The sequence below is a fragment of the Echinops telfairi genome, unplaced genomic scaffold (genome assembly GCF_000313985.2).
Source record: "Echinops telfairi isolate 266 unplaced genomic scaffold, ASM31398v2 ScPeMD7_5;HRSCAF=22, whole genome shotgun sequence".
NCBI lineage: Eukaryota > Metazoa > Chordata > Mammalia > Afrosoricida > Tenrecidae > Echinops > Echinops telfairi.
In genome coordinates, this window is record NW_022103901.1 from 7,133,641 (window position 1) to 7,152,267 (window position 18,627).

The 18,627-nt window shown below is 51.2% G+C and overlaps 1 protein-coding gene across 1 annotated transcript in view; it reads right to left on the reverse strand.

The window, feature by feature from the left end:
• The window catches only part of AUTS2 (activator of transcription and developmental regulator AUTS2), a gene marked incomplete at its 5' end in the record, with an annotated part of 1,172,671 nt that overhangs the window by 69,586 nt on the left and 1,084,458 nt on the right, over positions 1-18,627 (reverse strand). Inside the window, one exon of the mRNA XM_045284531.1 lies at positions 16,467-16,515. Within this exon, the coding sequence (XP_045140466.1) occupies positions 16,467-16,515 (49 nt within the window). The remainder of the gene's footprint in view (positions 1-16,466; positions 16,516-18,627) is intronic.

Sequence of the window (18,627 nt, forward strand, 5' to 3'; positions counted from 1 at the left end):
CCGCTTCTCATGTTTTGGAGAAGAAAACCAAGTCTCAGGGTGGGGAGGAGAGGGAGAGAGAGTATTATGTGACTGAATGTCAGGGAGAGAGTGCATGTGTGAATGGTGGGGGAGTGCGCCATCGATCGCGGGTGAGGTCCATGTGAGGTTGTGTGTGCGTGCGTGTGTGCCTGTGAGAGGCTGAAGTTGTGAGTATAAGTGGTAGATGCAGGTGAGTGTGTGACCGTGTGAGGAATAGGTGTGTGCGTGTGAGAACATGGGTGTGTGAACTGTGTGAGCATGTGAGAGACTGAGTGTGGGGGTTTCTGCGTCCAGTGTACCTGGACGAAGGATGCACATGAATACATGGCTATGTGTGTGGGCGTGTGTAGGTGTGAGATGGCTGCGTGTGTGGGAGAGTGAGCATGTGTGCGTAAGAGTGTAGTCTATGGGAGACGTTTGTGTGTGTGAACCTGTGACTGCAAGAGCATGTGTGACAATATGAGTATGCACGAGACTGTGAGCCAGTATCAGTGTGTGGGGAAGAGCGACCATGTGTCTAAGTGAGCGAGCATGTGTGTGTCTCTGGAGAAGCTCTTGCCACCAACGCCTGGCCCACCTGCCCCCCAGATACAGCCCCTGCCCTCTTCCCAGCAGCGTTGGGGTGTCAGTTGTCACCTGGACGGGAATGACAGCCGCTTGTCAAGGTCGGCTTGAGGCCTCACCAGCAGCGGTAACTAGCGTGCCATTTCCAAAGCTGTCATTCCCTGGTGTCAGCACAGCCCACTGTTCAAAGACGCGCCCTGACACCCGCCAGGCAGCGTGCTGACGGGGATGGCGGCAGACGCTCTTGCGCGGCGACAACCCGTGGCAGCTGCTCGGGTGCCCAGGGTTTGTTTCACCCAATTATTTGTTTGTCACTTGCACGCCCGGGGTGCCGAGCAGGTATCGGGGAGGTATTTGGGGCCGGGTGCACAGGCAGAGAGCATAATGAAGCCCTCGGGTGAAGGTCTAGTTTGTCAGTGAGGTGTGAGGTGAGGGTGATGTGAGTGAGGCCCAGCAGACCTCGCAGCAATTAGGGTATTTGAATAAGATGAGGTTCCTGGCAGGGTGCTGAGGCGGCTCAGAAAAGTCCGCCTCAACTTTCAAAACGCCAGAAAACCCTTGGCGTAGGCAGTTTTCAAGTTTCTCCGGGGGAACAGAGGGAGAGTGTTAAGAACTGTCTTCGCTTCACTCGAGGGTCCACGACGGCAGGCCCTCGAGCCAGCAGGGCAGCCCCAGGCCCAGCAGGTCCCTTGCTAATTAGCAGGTGCCCCCTCGGGCAGCGAGGCTTGAGTAGAAACTGGGTGCCACCTCTCTGTTGCCCCCACATCCCCTACCTTACCGGGGACTTTCTACTGCTTGTGGGCATGGGCTCACAGGGCAACCGGGGTCCCGGAGCCAGCAGGAAAGGCTACCAACAAACAAGTGCAAGCAAAGAGAGCCAACAGGGTCAACATGCTCACCCCAGCTGCTGACCGACCGGCTGGCGGTTCAAGTCCGCCCTGACACATTCGCCTTCTGAAGGTGTGGCGATCTACCTCCCTCCCCCAAACTGGTCAATCATGAAGCCCGATGGGACCCAGGTCCATTTTGACACATATGGGGGGCCATGAAGAGGACTCCACTCAGAGCAAATGTTCTGAGAATGACGAGGGCAATGAATGTACAAAAGTGCTTTATACAATTGATGCACGTATGGGTTGGGATAAGAGTTGTATGAGCCCCTAATAAAACGATTAAAAAAAATAAAAAAAAGGAAGCTCGTATACAGAAAAAAAGAGGACTCCACTCGATGGCCAGGGATTAGCTTTTACTTCCTGTGGGCAGGTTAGGTCAGAAAATAAACACAAGCCCATGTGAAAATCACCCAAGTTCGGTTTGTCATCTACTATGTGGCCACTATGGCCCAGGGCACCACTGAGTGCCAGCCCCAAACCCAGAAAGCTGGGCCCAAGGGTCTCTGTGTGAGGTCACCTTCGGAAGGCTTTCCATTCTCGGGAAGTCAGGGTTGGCGTCCAAAGAACTTAACTCTCCAACGGGACTCACAAGGGATCTGGAAACGATCGAATTCAATCAAGGAGGTCCTCGCTTTCGATCCAATTGCAGTTCTTCCTTGGGGGATCACCAAGACACCCAGCCGTCTTGCTCTCCCTTCCCCTGAAAACCAGATGTCCTCCAACGGACAGTGGGTAAAGTCAACAACTGACAGCGCTTTGCGATAGAGAGGATGACGCCCTTAAGTGTACCACCTTCCGGCAACAGCGAAGGTAGAAGGCAAGACTGCTTCTGTCAGAGGCCTAGATTAACTTCTGAAGCAGAGCGCTGAAGGGTTGGCATGGGAGCCCGGTTGACAGCTGCAGACAGATGGCACAGTGGTGACATTCTCTGGATTACAGTAAACGGTCCATTCCAGCCTCATTTAGATCCCCACTGGTACAAGGCATAGTCCCCTAGAGAATGAGTTGGCCTGGTGGTAGCTTGCTCCAGGGGTGCTTGCTCTTGGGCAAGAGACTTTCTCTGCATCTAACCCCTGGGCCTCCACCTCATCTAGCCAGTAGCAATCCTGCCCTAAGAAATGGTGGCAAGGTGGGGTCGATAGATTTGCTTAAGAAGTCAAGTCGAATGGAAGCCACATCCACACAGGGGCTGTGACAGACAATGGGGTGTAATCAAACATTTCCTAAGCTCACAAAACCCCTTTTTGAACACCACCCAAGGTTTGGACAAGCGTAGCAGGCCCCTCCTATCCTCGGAGGGTAATGCTTAATAGCTGATGCCCCGATAGGAAGAGGATGAGAAGAAGGGGCTTCTCTTCCTTCCCAAAGACTCACCCCCCTTTTCTTTCTCAGGTCCGCCTTAGAGATGTGCTCTTCTGGAGGTTTATACAGCCCCATTCTTGCTCACCAGGAGCCCTGGTACTGTATTGGTTATGCTTTGGGCTGCTAACTGCAAGGTCAGCAGTTCAAAACCGCCCGTCAGCTCCAAGGGAGAAAGACGGGGCTTTCTACTCCTGTAAAGAATGGATCCTGGAAAGGCACAGGAGCTGTTCTGCAGGATTGCTACAAGTCAGCCTCCAATGAAGGGCAGTGAGTTTTGTTGTTGTTTTTTGGGGGGATTTATGCTTGCTCACCAAAGCTCAGGACTATAGTGGCGTTACCATGAGCCGCCTGTCCTTAAAAAAGCTGGCATTCACATTTCCATTGGCATTAAAGGAAAATGCACGCCGTCTGCCAAGCGCCAGCTCTCGAGATGACCTAGAACACTCTAGAGCAGTGGTTCTCAACCTTTCTCATGCCACGACCTTGAATCCAGTTCATGTGGCGGTGACCCCCAACCATACAATCATTTTCGTTGCTACTTCATCACTATAATTTTGCTATCGTTATGAATCAGGCGACCCTTGTGAAAGGGTTGGTTCGACTCCCAAAGGGGTCATGACCCACAGGTTGAGAACCGCTGCTCTAAAGCATCCACTGGCCTTCCGAATGGAAAGGGACCGCGGAGGCCACCCCCGCTTCTCATGTTTTGGAGAAGAAAACCAAGTCCCACAGCCAGTTAGCCACAGAGGTTACAAGTCACCCAGCTCGAACCTGAACCTGATCTCGTTTCCCAAAGCTGCGCTTAGGACTGTCACGTAGCCCTACCACCTTATCCTAGGGGGGCCAGGCTGCAAACATGACAGCAATGGAACGTACCGGGAGGGAGAAGCGAGAGAAAAAGGAAGTCCCCATTGACACGGGAGACGGTTATCTCAGGCTGTGCAAGAGCTTAATTGGACGAACTTGACGACCGCATCTGTGTTTCACACGGGAACCCCAAGGGGCTGGGTGTGAGTCTGACGGTGTGAGCACTGGTGGTGATTCATGTTCCGTGACTCTAGGTGGGTGACATAGTCTGAATTCCAATGGCAACGGGTCTATTCCTGGTTGCCTGACCCTCCAGGGCTCAGCTGAAAGCGAGCCCTCCCCAGGGAAGTCTTGAGGCTAGGTATATTTTTAAATTTAGTAAGTGGCTTCTTTGCCATGACAACACTTAGAAAATCTCCTTGTCTGGACCCTAACGTTTCATGGAAACTCTTTATTCTTCTAGTTGTATATGTAGTATGATTTGTTCACTACGGGTAGCTCCATAGCTCAGTACCATAGCCAGGCGCATGGTAGGTGCTCAGTAATATCCGTTGAAGGAAACAGTCCATTTCAATACGGTTCTCGCTCTTCGGGCAAATGGTTGATTTCCCGGGCTCCTTGTTGAAATGCGACTGGTGTGCGCCCACCCAGAGGCGCCGTTAGAGCAAGCTTCCGGAGCTCACAGCCCTGAGAAGGCTGTGGTGTGAAACACACGGGGGTCGCCCAGAGTCAGAATCCAATTGCCTTCCCAATGCAACGCGAGGACAGGCACCAGCACCACATGTCCAGAGGGCACCTCCAGCTTTGGACCAGTTTGTGGGCCCAGCAACCCAGGGCAGCTCGGACTTGGGAGGTCGGAAGCTGGGATCACACTAGAGGGCTGATATGGTTGGGGCATCTGGTGTGGAGCTCTCCTAGGGAAAAGCCTTCCCCAGCAATAAACAGAGAATGAGAGGATGAGCTCATCGGGCTAAAATTAGGCTTCCATGTTATGTTACTGTGTGGAGAGATGTGAAAGGTGATGGCTGAGAGGGGGAGATGTTTTCCAAGTGGCTTTTAAAGGCATCCCAATAGAACTGCCTCCCACATCAGTCTATTAACAGGCACACTTGAGACGGTACCCTCTTCAAAAGGACTCTCAGAGAAGCAGCGATGTGTTCTCAGCTTCTCCGTCAGAAGACAAGGCTTACGAGGGTCAGAGGAGCAGTCCTGAGCGCCCACGCAACGCCCCTCCCACTGACGGCCTGCTCCCCGGCACGCATGTGCGCTGCCTGCTGATGTCACCGGTTGCCAGAGGAAACGACCCTGAAAACCGAATGTCACTTCTAAGGAAATCTGGCAGGCCAAAGGAAAGTTCAAAGTTCAGCCCACTTATAAGAGCAAGACGACGGAAGCCACGTGGTAACGTGGGTTCGTGCAGGAGGCGCGCACATCAGACGTGTCTACAGTTGCATCCTGCTACACTGCTCGGTTCAAGTAGGAAAACTCACTCACTGCCATCGAGTCAATCCCGACTCACACCGACCCTACGGGACACAGCAGAACTGCCTCTGGGGGTTTCCTGAGACTGTTGCTCTTTAAGGGGATCCGTCTTCTGCGGTGTGGCTGGTGGTTTCTAACTGCTGAACTTGTGGTTCTCCACCCAAAGCGTAACAGCTATGCCACCAGGGCGCCTAAATGCAAACGAGCCCTATGTAGAGATGAACACTTGGCTTCAGTTTCCTAACCTGTGAGGCGAGGGCAATGCTGGTGAAGCTCCTGTGCTGCTATCAATCCCAGAGTTCTGCAGAGCACCAGCTGATCTCATGTATACAGAAAACACTCCGCCGGCTGAGCACCGGCTGCTGTTGATAAGTGCTGCCAAGCCATTTCTGGCTCATGATGGCCCGATGGCGCCCAGTAGTCTAGGCGGCAATCTTGATGGGAGTAAATGGCCTGGCCTTTTGGATGCTCAGCTGATGTTTGGTTAGCAAACGTTGGGCCACCAGGGCTCCTTCAGCTCAGTATCCCTAACTAGATGATGGGGGCCTGGTTGTAATGTGAGTACCCGTTTTTCCTTCTGTAGCATGGGCTGACGGTCACCTCTCAGAGTAACGATGAGATTGGAATAACATAATGTCTACAAAGTGCTCATTCCTCTGTGAGAGGTGATGGACTGTGCCCAGGCTACAGAGTTTGAAAATTGGTGCTCACATTTATGTCAGTGGCCTCCAAGTCTATATGGCACATCATAAGTCAAAACCAAGTTGGCGGGACTTCCCAAATGCAAACCCCACGGCAACCAGGCTTACACTACTAGGCAGGCCATCTCGGCTCCTCCAGGGCGACCGTGCTATCTCAGATTGACCTTGCAAGGCACTAGGCACCTTGCCTGGTCCCACGCATTGATTCTTTGCAGGCCCTGGACAGCACTTCTGAGGTTCCGGGCAGCCGGCTCACCAGTCCCTGAAGGTCTGCTAACAGTGGTCAACAGCAGTGAGGTCATTCACTCCTTGATGATTTTATTGGATCTCACTTCCTAGGTGCACTATGCAAATGGCTGGGAACGGGGCAGGTGGCTAACAGGAAAGACTAATTTTGTCATCAAGAGGATCTGTAGTCCCTGCCACCCTTCCCAGGCCCCCTGGCCCCGACCCGTATTCCCAGAAGTGGCCACGCTGAGCGGACGCCTGCACAGCAGAGCGAATGGCTGGATTGGTGCGTGTGTTCCTTCCAACGCCCAGGCTAAGGACGCTCCTTCATGGTGATAGGAGTTTAGCTTCCCTCATCCCAGTGTGCAAACCATGGCCACGTGACTTGTTTCAACCAATGAGAGGGCGGGGTCAGCCTACTCAGTGCATATAAGCAGAGGCTTTAAGCAGGGGGGGCCTGGTGGCACAGTGGGTTAAGCGTTGAACAGCCAACAATGAGTTATGCAGTTAGATGCCACCGGCCCCTCCCCAGGAGAAGGGAGAGACCTTTTATTCCCGTAAAGTGTTACAGCCTCAGAAACCCACGGGGACCGGTCTAGTCTGTCCTAAAGGGTGGCTGTGAGTCAGGATGGACCGTGATGGCAACAAGTTGGTTTCCTTTCAGCGGCCCCGTTTCTGATAACCAGGATGATGGGCTGCGCCTTGGGTTTGAGCCCCAGCAAGAGAACAGCAACCAAGGCCACGAACGGTGGCCACTGTGGCTCGCCCGCCACGGCAGCCCTTGGAGTAATGAGGTTTCTGCAGCGTGCATGCAGACTAACAGAACTATAGCCTGATGGGAAGTGCTGGTGGCACAGTGGTTACACGTTGGGCTGCTAACTGCAAGGCCTACAGTTCGATACTACCAGTGGCTCTGAAGGAAAAATACGAGGCTTTCTCTTTTTTTTTTTTAATTTAAAATTTAGAAACAAGACTATTCTCTTTTTTTGAGGCAAAACCGATAGGAGCAGTTCTACTCTGTCCGATGAGCCGGAATCCTCTCAGTAGCACTGAGGTTATTTTTTTTTCTGGGGGTGGGGGGGCTCTTTCTTACTGGCTGTGGGCAGACTTCCTTGTAGGGTGGGTTCCCTGGTGCACCTAGCCATCTTTCTTGGCAGGAATCCCCTTTTAGAAGCAATCCTCCCTGCTGAGCTTTCTGGACACGCTGTGCACACACAGCTAACCTGACCCACACTCTCATCACGAGAGACAGTCTCAGAACCCCCCAGGGCAGTTCTTCCCTGCCCTCTAGGGTCAAAAGGAGTCCAAGAGTAATCAACAGCAATAAGGGTGTTTTTTCTGGAATCGTTCAGGGATCAGATGGGCAGGCCTAACCACCCACGAAAGCTGCTGGTGGGGTCAAACTGCCAACCTCAGGGTTAGCAGCCCAGGGCTTCACGACCGTGCCCCAGAGACTCCTTGGCACACCCCCTGAATGCAAGCCCAGCATCTCCTCCTGAGACCCAACAGAGAGCTGTCCCCTCTTGGAGGGGATGGAAACGGAAACAGGTAAGATACTGCCACTGTTGCTTGGGGTGACATAAAAGGCACTGGTGGAAACTGCCACCCTACCTGCTCCCCCTGGGGCTTGGGACCAAACCCACAGCACCTGGAAACGCAGCGCGATAACTGGAGTGGGGACGCAAGCACACTCTCCACTGTCCCTTCCCGGCATTGCCTAGTGTGGCACCTCCACGGGTTTCTTCATTTCCCAACACGGCTTCACCAGGCTGATCATGGCTGGGCAGAAGGTCTCTCCCTCTCTGAGTAATTGAGACCCATTTTCCTAGTTTCACTACATTCCAGGCAAGAGTGTTAGTTAACTTGGGCACAGGGAAGGACGGGGATTCTTATGTAAACAGGCAAGACAATGGCGTTTTATCTTATCCTCAGAACTTAAGTCGCTGCTTGCCTCCTGTGTGCCGCCTTACTGCCAAAATAAAATAAATTGAATCAGCTCACACATGATAACATGCTCTTTCCTAACTCATACTAATTGCTTGGCTAATTGATGTTTGTTGAACTTTCTCCATTTCATTGAGTGATTAGGTACAAAGCTAACAGTTGACATCTGTAGGCGCTTAACTGGCGTCTGTAATTACTGTTAATGTTAAATAATTGTTAGTTAATTGGAGTGGTAACTGACTGAATGGAATCCAGATTGTGCAGCAAAAAAAGAAAACTGACTTAAATAAACATACGTTTTCAGAGAAAACAGGAATTTTTCCCCCCACCCCCCTGGCAGTTGTCAAGAGAGTAGACAGAATCCAGAGGTTGGGTTCCTACACACAGGAGACTCCCAGGCTGGGGGTTCAGCCCTGAACTTCTAGAAAGTGTCCCAGGCACCCCTTTGCCAGGGACTAGTCTCAGTCAAGTCTCTTGAGAATCAGTGTGATGGTTTATCTCTGCAGAGTGTGACCACCTCACACCACACCAACTGACCACCGAGCATGGGTAGATCGCATGGGTAGATCGACAAGCTCGGCAGACACAGAAGTTTGTTGGCTCAGATGGTGAAGCCTGTAGAACCTGCTTCTACCCAACAAAGTGAAGGGCTTTTGAAGAGGGCTTCAAAGTAACCAGAGTGGCTTTTCAACAGCTGTCTCAACCGGAGGAGGAGGAGGAGGAGGAGCTGCTACAGTGTTAAAGATGGAGCTGTTACATTGTATCCTCCGCACAGTCTACCAAGCAGGCCGCACTTCTATGTCCTTGCAGGCCGAGAGGGCATGTGCAGGGGATATCCAAAGACGCCCTTTCATATAAGGGATTTGAGCATCCTTGGATTTTTGGAAGGGCTCCTGAAACCAATGTATGACACACACACACACACACCAAGGGAGAACTGTACAAGGGGACTTCAAAAGATCCGTGGGGCAAATGTCGTTATCTTCTTATTCCATGGACTTTTGGAAGCCCCTACGCTGCCAAAGTTCCACCTCAAAGCCATCGGGCCCTACAGTGATCAAACAAACAAAACGCCTGCTGCCAAGTTGATTTTCACCCAGTGACCCGAGAGGACATGGTAGAACTGCCCCTTAGGGTTTCCAAGACTAACTCCTGACACGGCTTGAAAGTAGAAAGTCTCATCTTTCTCCTGTGGAGCAGCTGGTGGGTTCGAACCACTGAACTAATGGTTAAACAGCCCAAGTGATAACCCACGATGCCACTAGGACACCTCTCCTACAGTGATAAAAACTCACAAACCAAACTCTCCGCCATTAAGTCACTTCTGACTCATAGCGTCCCCACAGGACAGACTACAATAGCCTGCTGTGTGCGGGTCTCATAGACTGTAACTCATCATGGGAGTAGAAAGCTTCCTCTTTCTCTGGTGGTTTTGAACTGCTGACTTTGCAATAAGCAGCCCAATGCATAACCCCACTATGCCACCTCTCTCTCTCACTGACATCCCATCGATGATGACTCATAGTGACCCAGTAAGATGGAACAGAACTGCCCCTCAGGCCTTCTGAGCCTGTCAATAACTTTATGAGAGTAAAGAGCCCTGTTTTCCACCTGGAAAGTGGCTGGTGGGTTCAAACAGCTGACCTTGCAGTTAGCAGTCCAACAGGTAACCAAACCACCCCACACCAGGGTTCTTTCCACTTACGCATGGTAGCTCCCCAAAACAGAATTAACTGCCCCCCATAGGGTTTCCAAGGCTGTGATTCTTCCTAGAAGCAAACAGTCCCTTCTATCTCATTGGGGACAGTCAGTGGGTTCCCACCAAGCACCCATTGGAGTAATAAAATCCCCGAGTGCTTTGACCACCATGCCACCAAGGCTCACGGTTGTTCCCAAGTCAAACGTTAGGAAAGTCTACATTGGGAGCTCTAGCCTCCAAAATGTTTCTGATGCCCCAAGATCCAATGGGATGAGTGCCTGGAGCATCTTCCACCTCTGGTCCCTGAAGCCCACTGGTGAAGGCCATGTTCAGGGAAACATCACTCGCCACGTGGGGTCATTTTCACCCCTTCTCAGTGGTCTCCCAAGAAGGGTAGGAGGCCTCTGTCTCCAAGAATTCTCAGGGAATCATTTTCTATACAACAGATTCTGTATGTAGGAGCCTGCTTCTATAGGAAGATCAATTTCCATAACAAAAGAAGCTGATTGCATGCTATTTGCAGTTCAGGATAGCAGGCAGCATGGAACTGCTCATTGTCTCAATCAAGTACCAATTACACCGCAATAGCATTTAACTCTCTACACGTCAGCCGTCTATCTAGCTCCAGAGCCTAAGAAACCCAGGCCGAAGCTCTGAAATAGTACCAAGCACTCTTTCTTATCGAGGACTTCAGGATGCTAAAAATCCAAAATCTGAAGCCGAACTACAACAGAATCGACCTCATTTCCAAAGGCTCGGCGTGACCCCTCCCTTTCACGCTTGCGCACATCAGGAACAGGACTGACAATGATTTTGTTAGGCGCCTTACTGGGCCGCTAACTGCAAGGTCAGCAGTTTGAAGCCACCGGCACACCCTGCTCCTCCAGTGAATGAGGAGACTTTCTCCTCCGGGGAGAGTCACCGTCTGGGGCAGCAGTGAAGAACCAGGGGAAAGCCGTCTGTCTGTTTCACCACCTGCCCTGTCCTGCAGGGCCTCTGAGTCGGCATCGACTCAATGGCAGCGAGTTCGGGTTTTGCTATGGGTCTCCTTGCAACTCAACCCAGAGACAGCCAAGGGACTTTAACATGAGCACCCCCTCTGTGTACCACTTTAAACGCGAAACCTTTCCTTTAGAAATTAAAAAAACAGAAAGCTTCTCAACCCCCCACCCTCCTTTAGTGAGCGGCATGCTTCTACTTTCAGCAAAAGCAACACAGTGGCCTTTGTTTTAAGGGAGGGACGTCCCGCTAAAACAACTGTTGGCCTTGGTGGTAACAGAACCCTTATCTTTTTTTGTCACCAAACCAAGCAATTATCTCACGTATAAAACACTAATGATGAAACATACAGCTTTCCTCTGGGTCTTTTATGCTTCCTCCCCCAACTATCATGACCCTAACTCTACCTTACATATCTGGCTAGACCAGGATTCTTAGCACTCTGAGCCAGCGGAGACTTCTGAGGTGCTCCAGTTCTCCAGGCACACCCACCTCCAGCTATTCCAGACACCTGGGCTGCTAACCCCAAGGTCAGCAGTTCAAAACCAACAGCTCCTCTGCGGGCGAGAAGCGCTTTCTACTCCCACATAAAGTGCTACCATCTCAGAAACCCCCAGAGGTAGTTCTACCCTGTCCTATAGGGTTGCTATGATTTGGCATCAACTCAATGGCAGCAGGTTTGGTTGTTTGGTTGTTGTTTTTTTGGGGGGTGGGTGAGGGGGTGGAGGATGGTCAACTCCACAAGGAGACAAAGGGAAAGTGAACAGAAAGAGATAGAAAGTCAAGGGGTGCGAGAACCCCCCCGGCCACCATCAGGCTTTGAAAGCTGTCCTGGTTGCAGGATAAACAAAGAAACCTAAAACCCCAACCTCGCTGAGTCCCTTCTGGCTCATCGTGACCCTTACAGGACACGGGAGAACTGCCCCCTATAGGTTTCTGAGGCTGGGAATATGTACGGGAGTAGAAAGCCTCATCTTTCTCCCACAGAGTAGCTGGCAGTTTAGAACTGCTGACCTGGCAGTTGGTCAGCAGCCCAACAAGTAACCCGCTCCACCACCAGGGCTCCTCAGGAACAAGCTGGAAAAGAGAACACGGAGACAAGAAAAGCAGCCGGTCAGGCCTGGTAACCCCAAACCCCAAACAGCAGCGGATGGGAACCTTGCTGGGATGCCAACATCTCAGAGCTCATACCACATACGTCATGGTGGAGCTTCTGAAGACTCTGTCCGGGGAACCTGGGAGCTCTGCAAGACATGAACTATCGTGGCAGGCTGACCGTGCAGAGCCCAGGGGAGCCCTGGTGGCACAGTGGTTACACACTGGGCTGCCATCTGCAAGGTCAGCAGTTCGAAACCACCAGTGGCTTTGTGGGACAAAGATGAGGCTTTCTATTCCCCTAAAGAGTTCGTTTTAGAAACCCACAGGGGCAGTTCTACCCTGTCCTATGGGGTCACTATGAATCAGTAGTGCCTGGAAGGCAGTGAGGTTTCGTTTTGTTCTGGGGGGGAGGTCTATATCTCAAAGTGCCAGAAACATCCACACTGGCAGGCCCCAGCACCGGTGAGCAAGGATACCAAGTCCTGGCTGCTATGGAATTTCTGGGAGGCTCCTTTGCAAGAAAGAGGTGCTAGAATTGTGGGCACAGACCCCGCTGTTCCGAAGGACGTCAACAGTAACCGGGGCGTCAGTCTCTCTCTCTGTTGGGTCTCACTGGGAAAATTAAGTTTTGTCTTTGCCAGATGGCTGAGCCACCAAGACAGAAGGCTTCATAAAACTCACATATGAACATCCTGCGAACAGGGGAATGCATAAAGATTAAATAAGGCAGCCACGACCTTGATTCGGGTGAAACCTGCCTCCACGTTTACAACCTGAGCCCGGGCCACGCGACTGCTTGGCTTCCCAGTCTTCAAATGGGCAGGCGGGCTGGGCAGCCAGGCGCATGCACACAGGGTGACACGTGTTAGTGAGGAGGGACGTGAAAGGAATCAGAAGGCAGTGGATGGAGGCTCACACGGACACAGTATTTCTGAGGTGACAGTGAAACCCAGAGAACTGAACAACAAGAGGAAGACCCAGGATCACCCCGGGGGCAGCGTTGGCACGGACTTGGACTTGCTCATGTTTCCATACCATCCTCTCTTCCCCCCTTGCCACCAGGCTTGGTCAAGTAGATCACAAAACCAAACTCAGTACCCCTGGGTCAATGCTAACTCATAGCAACCCATCCCTGTGGGTTTCCGAGTCTAACTCTTGACAGGAGTAGAAAGTCCAGCCTTTCTCTCAAGGAGCGCCTGGTGGTTTCGAACTGCCAACCATGCAATCAGCGTGCAACATGTAAGCCGCTACATCGCCGGGGGCTCCTTGGTCAAGGAGAGGGTCATTAAAAAAACCAAGAAGCCTCTTGGAGAAAGGCTGACACTGGCTGCACCAATGGGTTCAAACAACAGCCGTGAGGCGGGTGCGGGCCTGGCAGTGTTTCTGTCTGTATGTTGTCTAGAGGGTCGCTGGGAGGCAGCTCCATGCCACCTGACTTCCACAACCACCCTTCCTGACGTGTGGCCCCGGGACAAGGAGGTACTGGTAGGATTCTAACTCCTGACCCGGCCAGGGACACAGGCAAGCCCGGCAAACAGCCCCATGGGCCTTGAACCAAGCGCCTCTTCTGCCCACCCTGCTTTTCAACTGGAAATTCTGCCTGGCCTCCACCACACTGGGTGGCGAGATGATCGCTGACCCCGCCCAACAACCCCCAAAGCATGGTGACATTTTATGGACCGCAGGCTCGGCGGCACCCTCCACTCAAAAAACTCAAACCACCATCGCATCAGTTCCAGCACATAGCAACCCTATAGGGCAGGAGAGGACTACCCCTGTGGGTTTCCAAGACTGGAACTCTTTGTGGGAGTAGAAAGCCCCGTCTTTCTCCTGCAGAGCGGCTGGTGGTTTTAAACTGTCGACCTCTCAGTTAGCAGCCCCATTTGGCTGCATGCATACCTCACTATAAGCCACCAAGGCTCCACTCTGTGTGAAAGCCTAGGTGCGGTCCACCCTCTGGGAGACAGAAGTGACATGTGGCCACCAGCATCTGGAGATGGCAGGATAGAGAGGCCAGTGCACACTCTCCCCAGACACCCCCCTCCCCCCAAGCCACTCATTAGCCTGGCCTATAAGCCGTGGCTTTGAAGATTTCGCCACTCCTGTTGGTTACCTGGTGTCAATGCTTCTTTCCTGACAAGGCTTTTTATTGCTCTGGGCTGAGAAGGCTAGACAAAAGCTAGAGAGAGAGCTGGCTTTGGGGCAGGCTGGCCTGCTGTGCTCAAGAACTTGAACTTGATGTGGATGGGAGCTGACAGTTCCTTGCAGGCCCTGTCAGCCCTCTGTCCAGCTCACATGGTCGGCTGCTCCTAGATGTGAAAACCAGACCCCAAAACCCACCCACGGGCACAGAACCAGCCTCTCCGCACCTGTTCGCCCCCTAGTAGACGTTATCCATGGAGGAGGACCCCGCTTCTCTTTTTCAAGTTGTTTTCATGACATTTAGCACTTTGAATCCTAATCCCCTTAACAAAACTGTCCCCACAAGCCTTCCTACCCCCCTCCATAATCTCCTAGCCTCTGGGGAGGAAGCAGGAGGCAGGGCAGGCTCCCTGGCAACACCTGGATTGCTGCTCTGGTCATTCACTCCAGGTCCCGACAAGCATTAGCATAAGGCATTAAAGGGAGGAAAAAAGAAAAGGCCATTCTGATGGAAATAAGGGGCAGAGAAATAATCTGCCATCGACTAAGATGCCTATTTGTGCATGGTTTCCCAAGCAAGGCTTAGGGGGGGAAAGCCGATGTTGATTTTTTAGCGTATACAAAGAAACCTAATCCTTTCAAGACAACTAACCCCCTCCTCCTCCCTTCCCCATGACCACCACCTGAAAAGCGGCTTCCAAGAAAGGAGGTTGTGTGCGCGTGCAGGCGACTATTCACTACCAAGTAGATGCCACAAACCAGTCTCTATAAGTAAACAAAAATAAGCGTGTGAGAAATGTTTGATTGCCCAAGGGGGCAGGCGGAGGGCAGAGGTGGAAAGGACACTGACTCCTTCCGGGTGGGAGGGCCTCGTGGATGGATGCAGGCACTCCCTGGCCACACACTCCCGATCCTGGCAAGACGAAGCACATTGGACACCTTTCCACGGCAGATTAGCAAATGAATGGAAATCTGGGGTGGGGGTGGGAGTGAGGGCTTATTAGTGACCCAGATCAACTCCAAGTCTCCCCATCCCACCACCTCCTCTTCCTCAGTGGGCTGCCGGCTCTCTCTCTCCATCCCCTGCCCTCTGGCAAAGGAGATAACCAATGCCCATGATGCAGCTATACCTAGGGGCGAGCTCTCTTCTTTTTGGGGGCTTTGAGCATCCCAGGTACCAAACCTACACAAACGTCCCCCCATCAAAGGCTAGGATGGAAATATGAACCTAGAATGCGGGCCATTACACAATAAAACATTGCAATCCGACGCAGTCCTTCGTTCGGGTCGGTGTGTCCCTGCGTCCACCTCCAGGGAAAATGCACCGCTGCAGCCAAGTGCATGCGGGTGGTTCAAATTCTACAAATAACCAGCAAAAGGCATTTTGCTAACCAGCTTGGCCAAAAAAAAAAAGAACACCGCACAAGGCACACAGAGAGAACCAAGCTAGCTGGCCTCAGCAGAAGAAGCTGGGGTGGGTCTCCCTTCCCATTTCACACGGTCAAGGCCCTCTCCCTTGCGGTCCCAAAGAATCTCTTCAGCGCGCCAACGAACCAGCTTGCAGTAAAGTTAAAAGACAAGAAACGACACGCAGAAAAATGGACACCCCTGCGGGTGAGTGGACTGACTCATGCTGACACGGTGCAGGGTTTCCAAGGCTGTAAATCTCGCCTGAGCAAGACAGACTCATCTTTTACCCTTTTAACAGCTGGAAGGCTGGAACTGCTGACCTTTTGGTTAGTGGCCCAATGCCTCACACACGGATATGCGTTTATTTAGCAATTACTGGGCCGTCTCCCTCAAATCGGGCTGCACAGGCTCAGGCAGGAAACACGCACCACGTCATTTATTCGGTTTCTACCTTTCCAAGGACCACCTCCTTTGCAAAACCAGTGGTTAAAGCCGGCCCTGCAATTTATCACTGTAAACAACACTGCTACAGATGCTGCACTGAAGCTGACTGGCAGTGATTTAAGGTAAGCTTCCCCGGACTGTCCAACTCTATCATGAGCCTCTGCTATGCTCGATGGCTGTTGGGAGAAATTAATGGGAGACGACATATTTGCGTGTTGCCTTCTCTCTCTCTCTCTCTCTCTCTCGCTCGCTCGCTCGCTCAATTCTAACTTCACACAAGAGCACGCAGCAGAGGAAGGCTGGGTGTGGACCCCCTAGTGCCTGCACCCAGAGCAGACCCCTGGTATATTACAGGGCTGATAAGTAACTGTGTTAAAGGTCTGCTGAAAACCACTACTCTCCATTACAGCTCCCTTCATCATCAAATTAATTGCAATACGGATTCAATGTATTTTTTAAAACGGAAGCAAACCAAAACAATAAAACACGAGCTGGGTTTTGAACGCCGTCCCCCAAAGCCCACAGCGCCCATCTCCAAGCAAAGGCACAAAATCGAAATCGTAGCTCCCGGGAAGAAAGGAATGGTGTGCTCTATCCTTGCTTCCTTCTTTCCTCGGCAACAATGAAACACAAGTCATCGCCCAAAGCCATCACTCGATTGGGGAGTCTTACCTTTGTTTGCAACAGTGTTGAAGAGTTTCTCAGAGTTGGCATCAGATGCCTGAAAAACAAGAGCAAAGTGGGGGAGGGGTCAGGGTTATTATCTTTGTTAAAACTGCTATCATTATGTTAAGTCAATTGACTACATTTTTTAAAGCCCAAACAGGGAAAGCAGGATTTCCCCTAATTGTCCATAAGGTGGCGCTAGTCGACTGTGTGAGCGAGACCTGCAGTGCAGCTATCTACTGGAGGAGGGTTGTGTAGTGCGTGTGGTAGTAGGGGGGGATGTGCTTTCAAAAAATGTGTCCTTCTATTAGACATATTATCTGTGCAAAAAATTTTTATGCGATGATACACAAAGCAATTCAGCTCATTCACATAATGATTCTGCAATTTCATTGCTAGAACGTTATTTTAGAGAGAGTCTTTTTCCCCCCACGGTATTTGCAGACAGGTTTATTTTTCTATTTCCTCTCACCAACCAGAAACGGCTCTTGTTTACCTCGTTGCGTTCCCTCCCTTTAAAAAAGAAAAACAAAAGCAAAACAACAAAAACTGTGAAGCCCCACAATAGAAATTTTTTATTTTTAGAAATTAATTTTTAAGGATGTATGTGGTAACCCCAAGACGAGGGTGGGTCTGGGGTGGGGTGGCTTCCTAACGTCATCAGGGCCACTGTGGTGTCAGGCGAACACAGGAAGTTAGATCAATCTCCAAGCCTGACCACTAGATATTCGTAAAACGTGATTTCATTTGGCCAGTTCTAAAGCGTAGGGCTGATCACTTATTCCGGTGGCTTGGGGAAAGTGAAAAATGCCTGGTCGTACCTCCAGACTAAAGGCAATTTAAATTATTCATTAATGTTCAGGAAAATAAACATTGCGAAGCACTAGCTATTTCACCAACTTGAAAAACAGATTATACATTAATCACCACCCATCGTGGCATCTGAGCCTCTACCGGCATGCATGGAGAAAACTACCTCGGGTCCTCTTTGTACGCACTCCCCTCGTAAGCAGTCACTTACACTCACACTTGGTACACAGAGATGCATGTAGGACCAAGCAACGCCCAGTATGTTGGGCGCGAGCAAAAAAAATAAATACAGAAAATAGTATAGCTCTTGGGGACAAAGGAGAGACTCGGTTCGGTCTATCTATGCCACCGTGACAGAGATCAAACATCCCAATGTCTATCTGGGGATGGGGATGTTATAGTTGTCCATGAAATGATAGGGAAAGAAAATATTTTCGTATTTGACTTCCAATCTTCCCACTGTCAGATGGCTCTGAAGATGAACGGATCGAGGAAAGAACGCATGTGAAAAGCAAGTATGGAGCTACGAGCATTCGAGCGTCCACAGTTGAAAAATCAAGCCTCGATAGATTTCCTCCCCTGGTTTGGCAGCAATAACCTCTTCAAAGAAAAAATAGAAACAAAACAAAACAAAACTGTTGCCCTTCTTGCTATCTTAAGCATTAAAAAAAATAAAACTAAGCATTGTAGTCGATCTCCACACAAACACCCTGCCAAAGAAGGGGGCAGGGGGAGAAGTTACACACGAAACCTATCAGGAATCTTTGAGTCCAAACATCAGAAAAGTACAGGCACGGCGGCAGGTGTGACAATGAAAGGCGAGGTGAGATTTCCAGGAAGATGCTTCTCCCAAACACTTGAGGGATGCGCTTTCTCTCACTGTTTTCAATGAAAAGGGGTTTCCTGATTCCAATAGGTATGGCCATCAACAACCATACCACCACCACAAGAAAACACACAACACACCAAACAACCCCAAGCCAGGCTGCTTATTTTTCCCCAAAAGAAGGCTCTTCTTATTTCACTGAACTGAAAGAACCCTTGAAAAACCTGGGGCCTTGGATGGCTCGTCAAAAGGAGTCAAGTGGCCCAAAGAAACCTTCTGACCAAAGTGCTGCACTCCAACGGCACCAAGCCCAGGAGTGGCTCCTTACGAAGTTTCTACTTGCACTTGCGTGTGAACGTGGGAATGTGTCTCAGGGCACCAGCTACAGCTGAGCAGGCGGTTCCCGGCTGTCTCTGGGACCTTTCCTTGGGGTTGCCACCTTGGTCAACTCCACTGGACCCCAGGCCACATTCACAAATCGGCATCCGGGGTCAGAACAAACTCGACGATTTGAGGCCGAGCGAGCCCGAG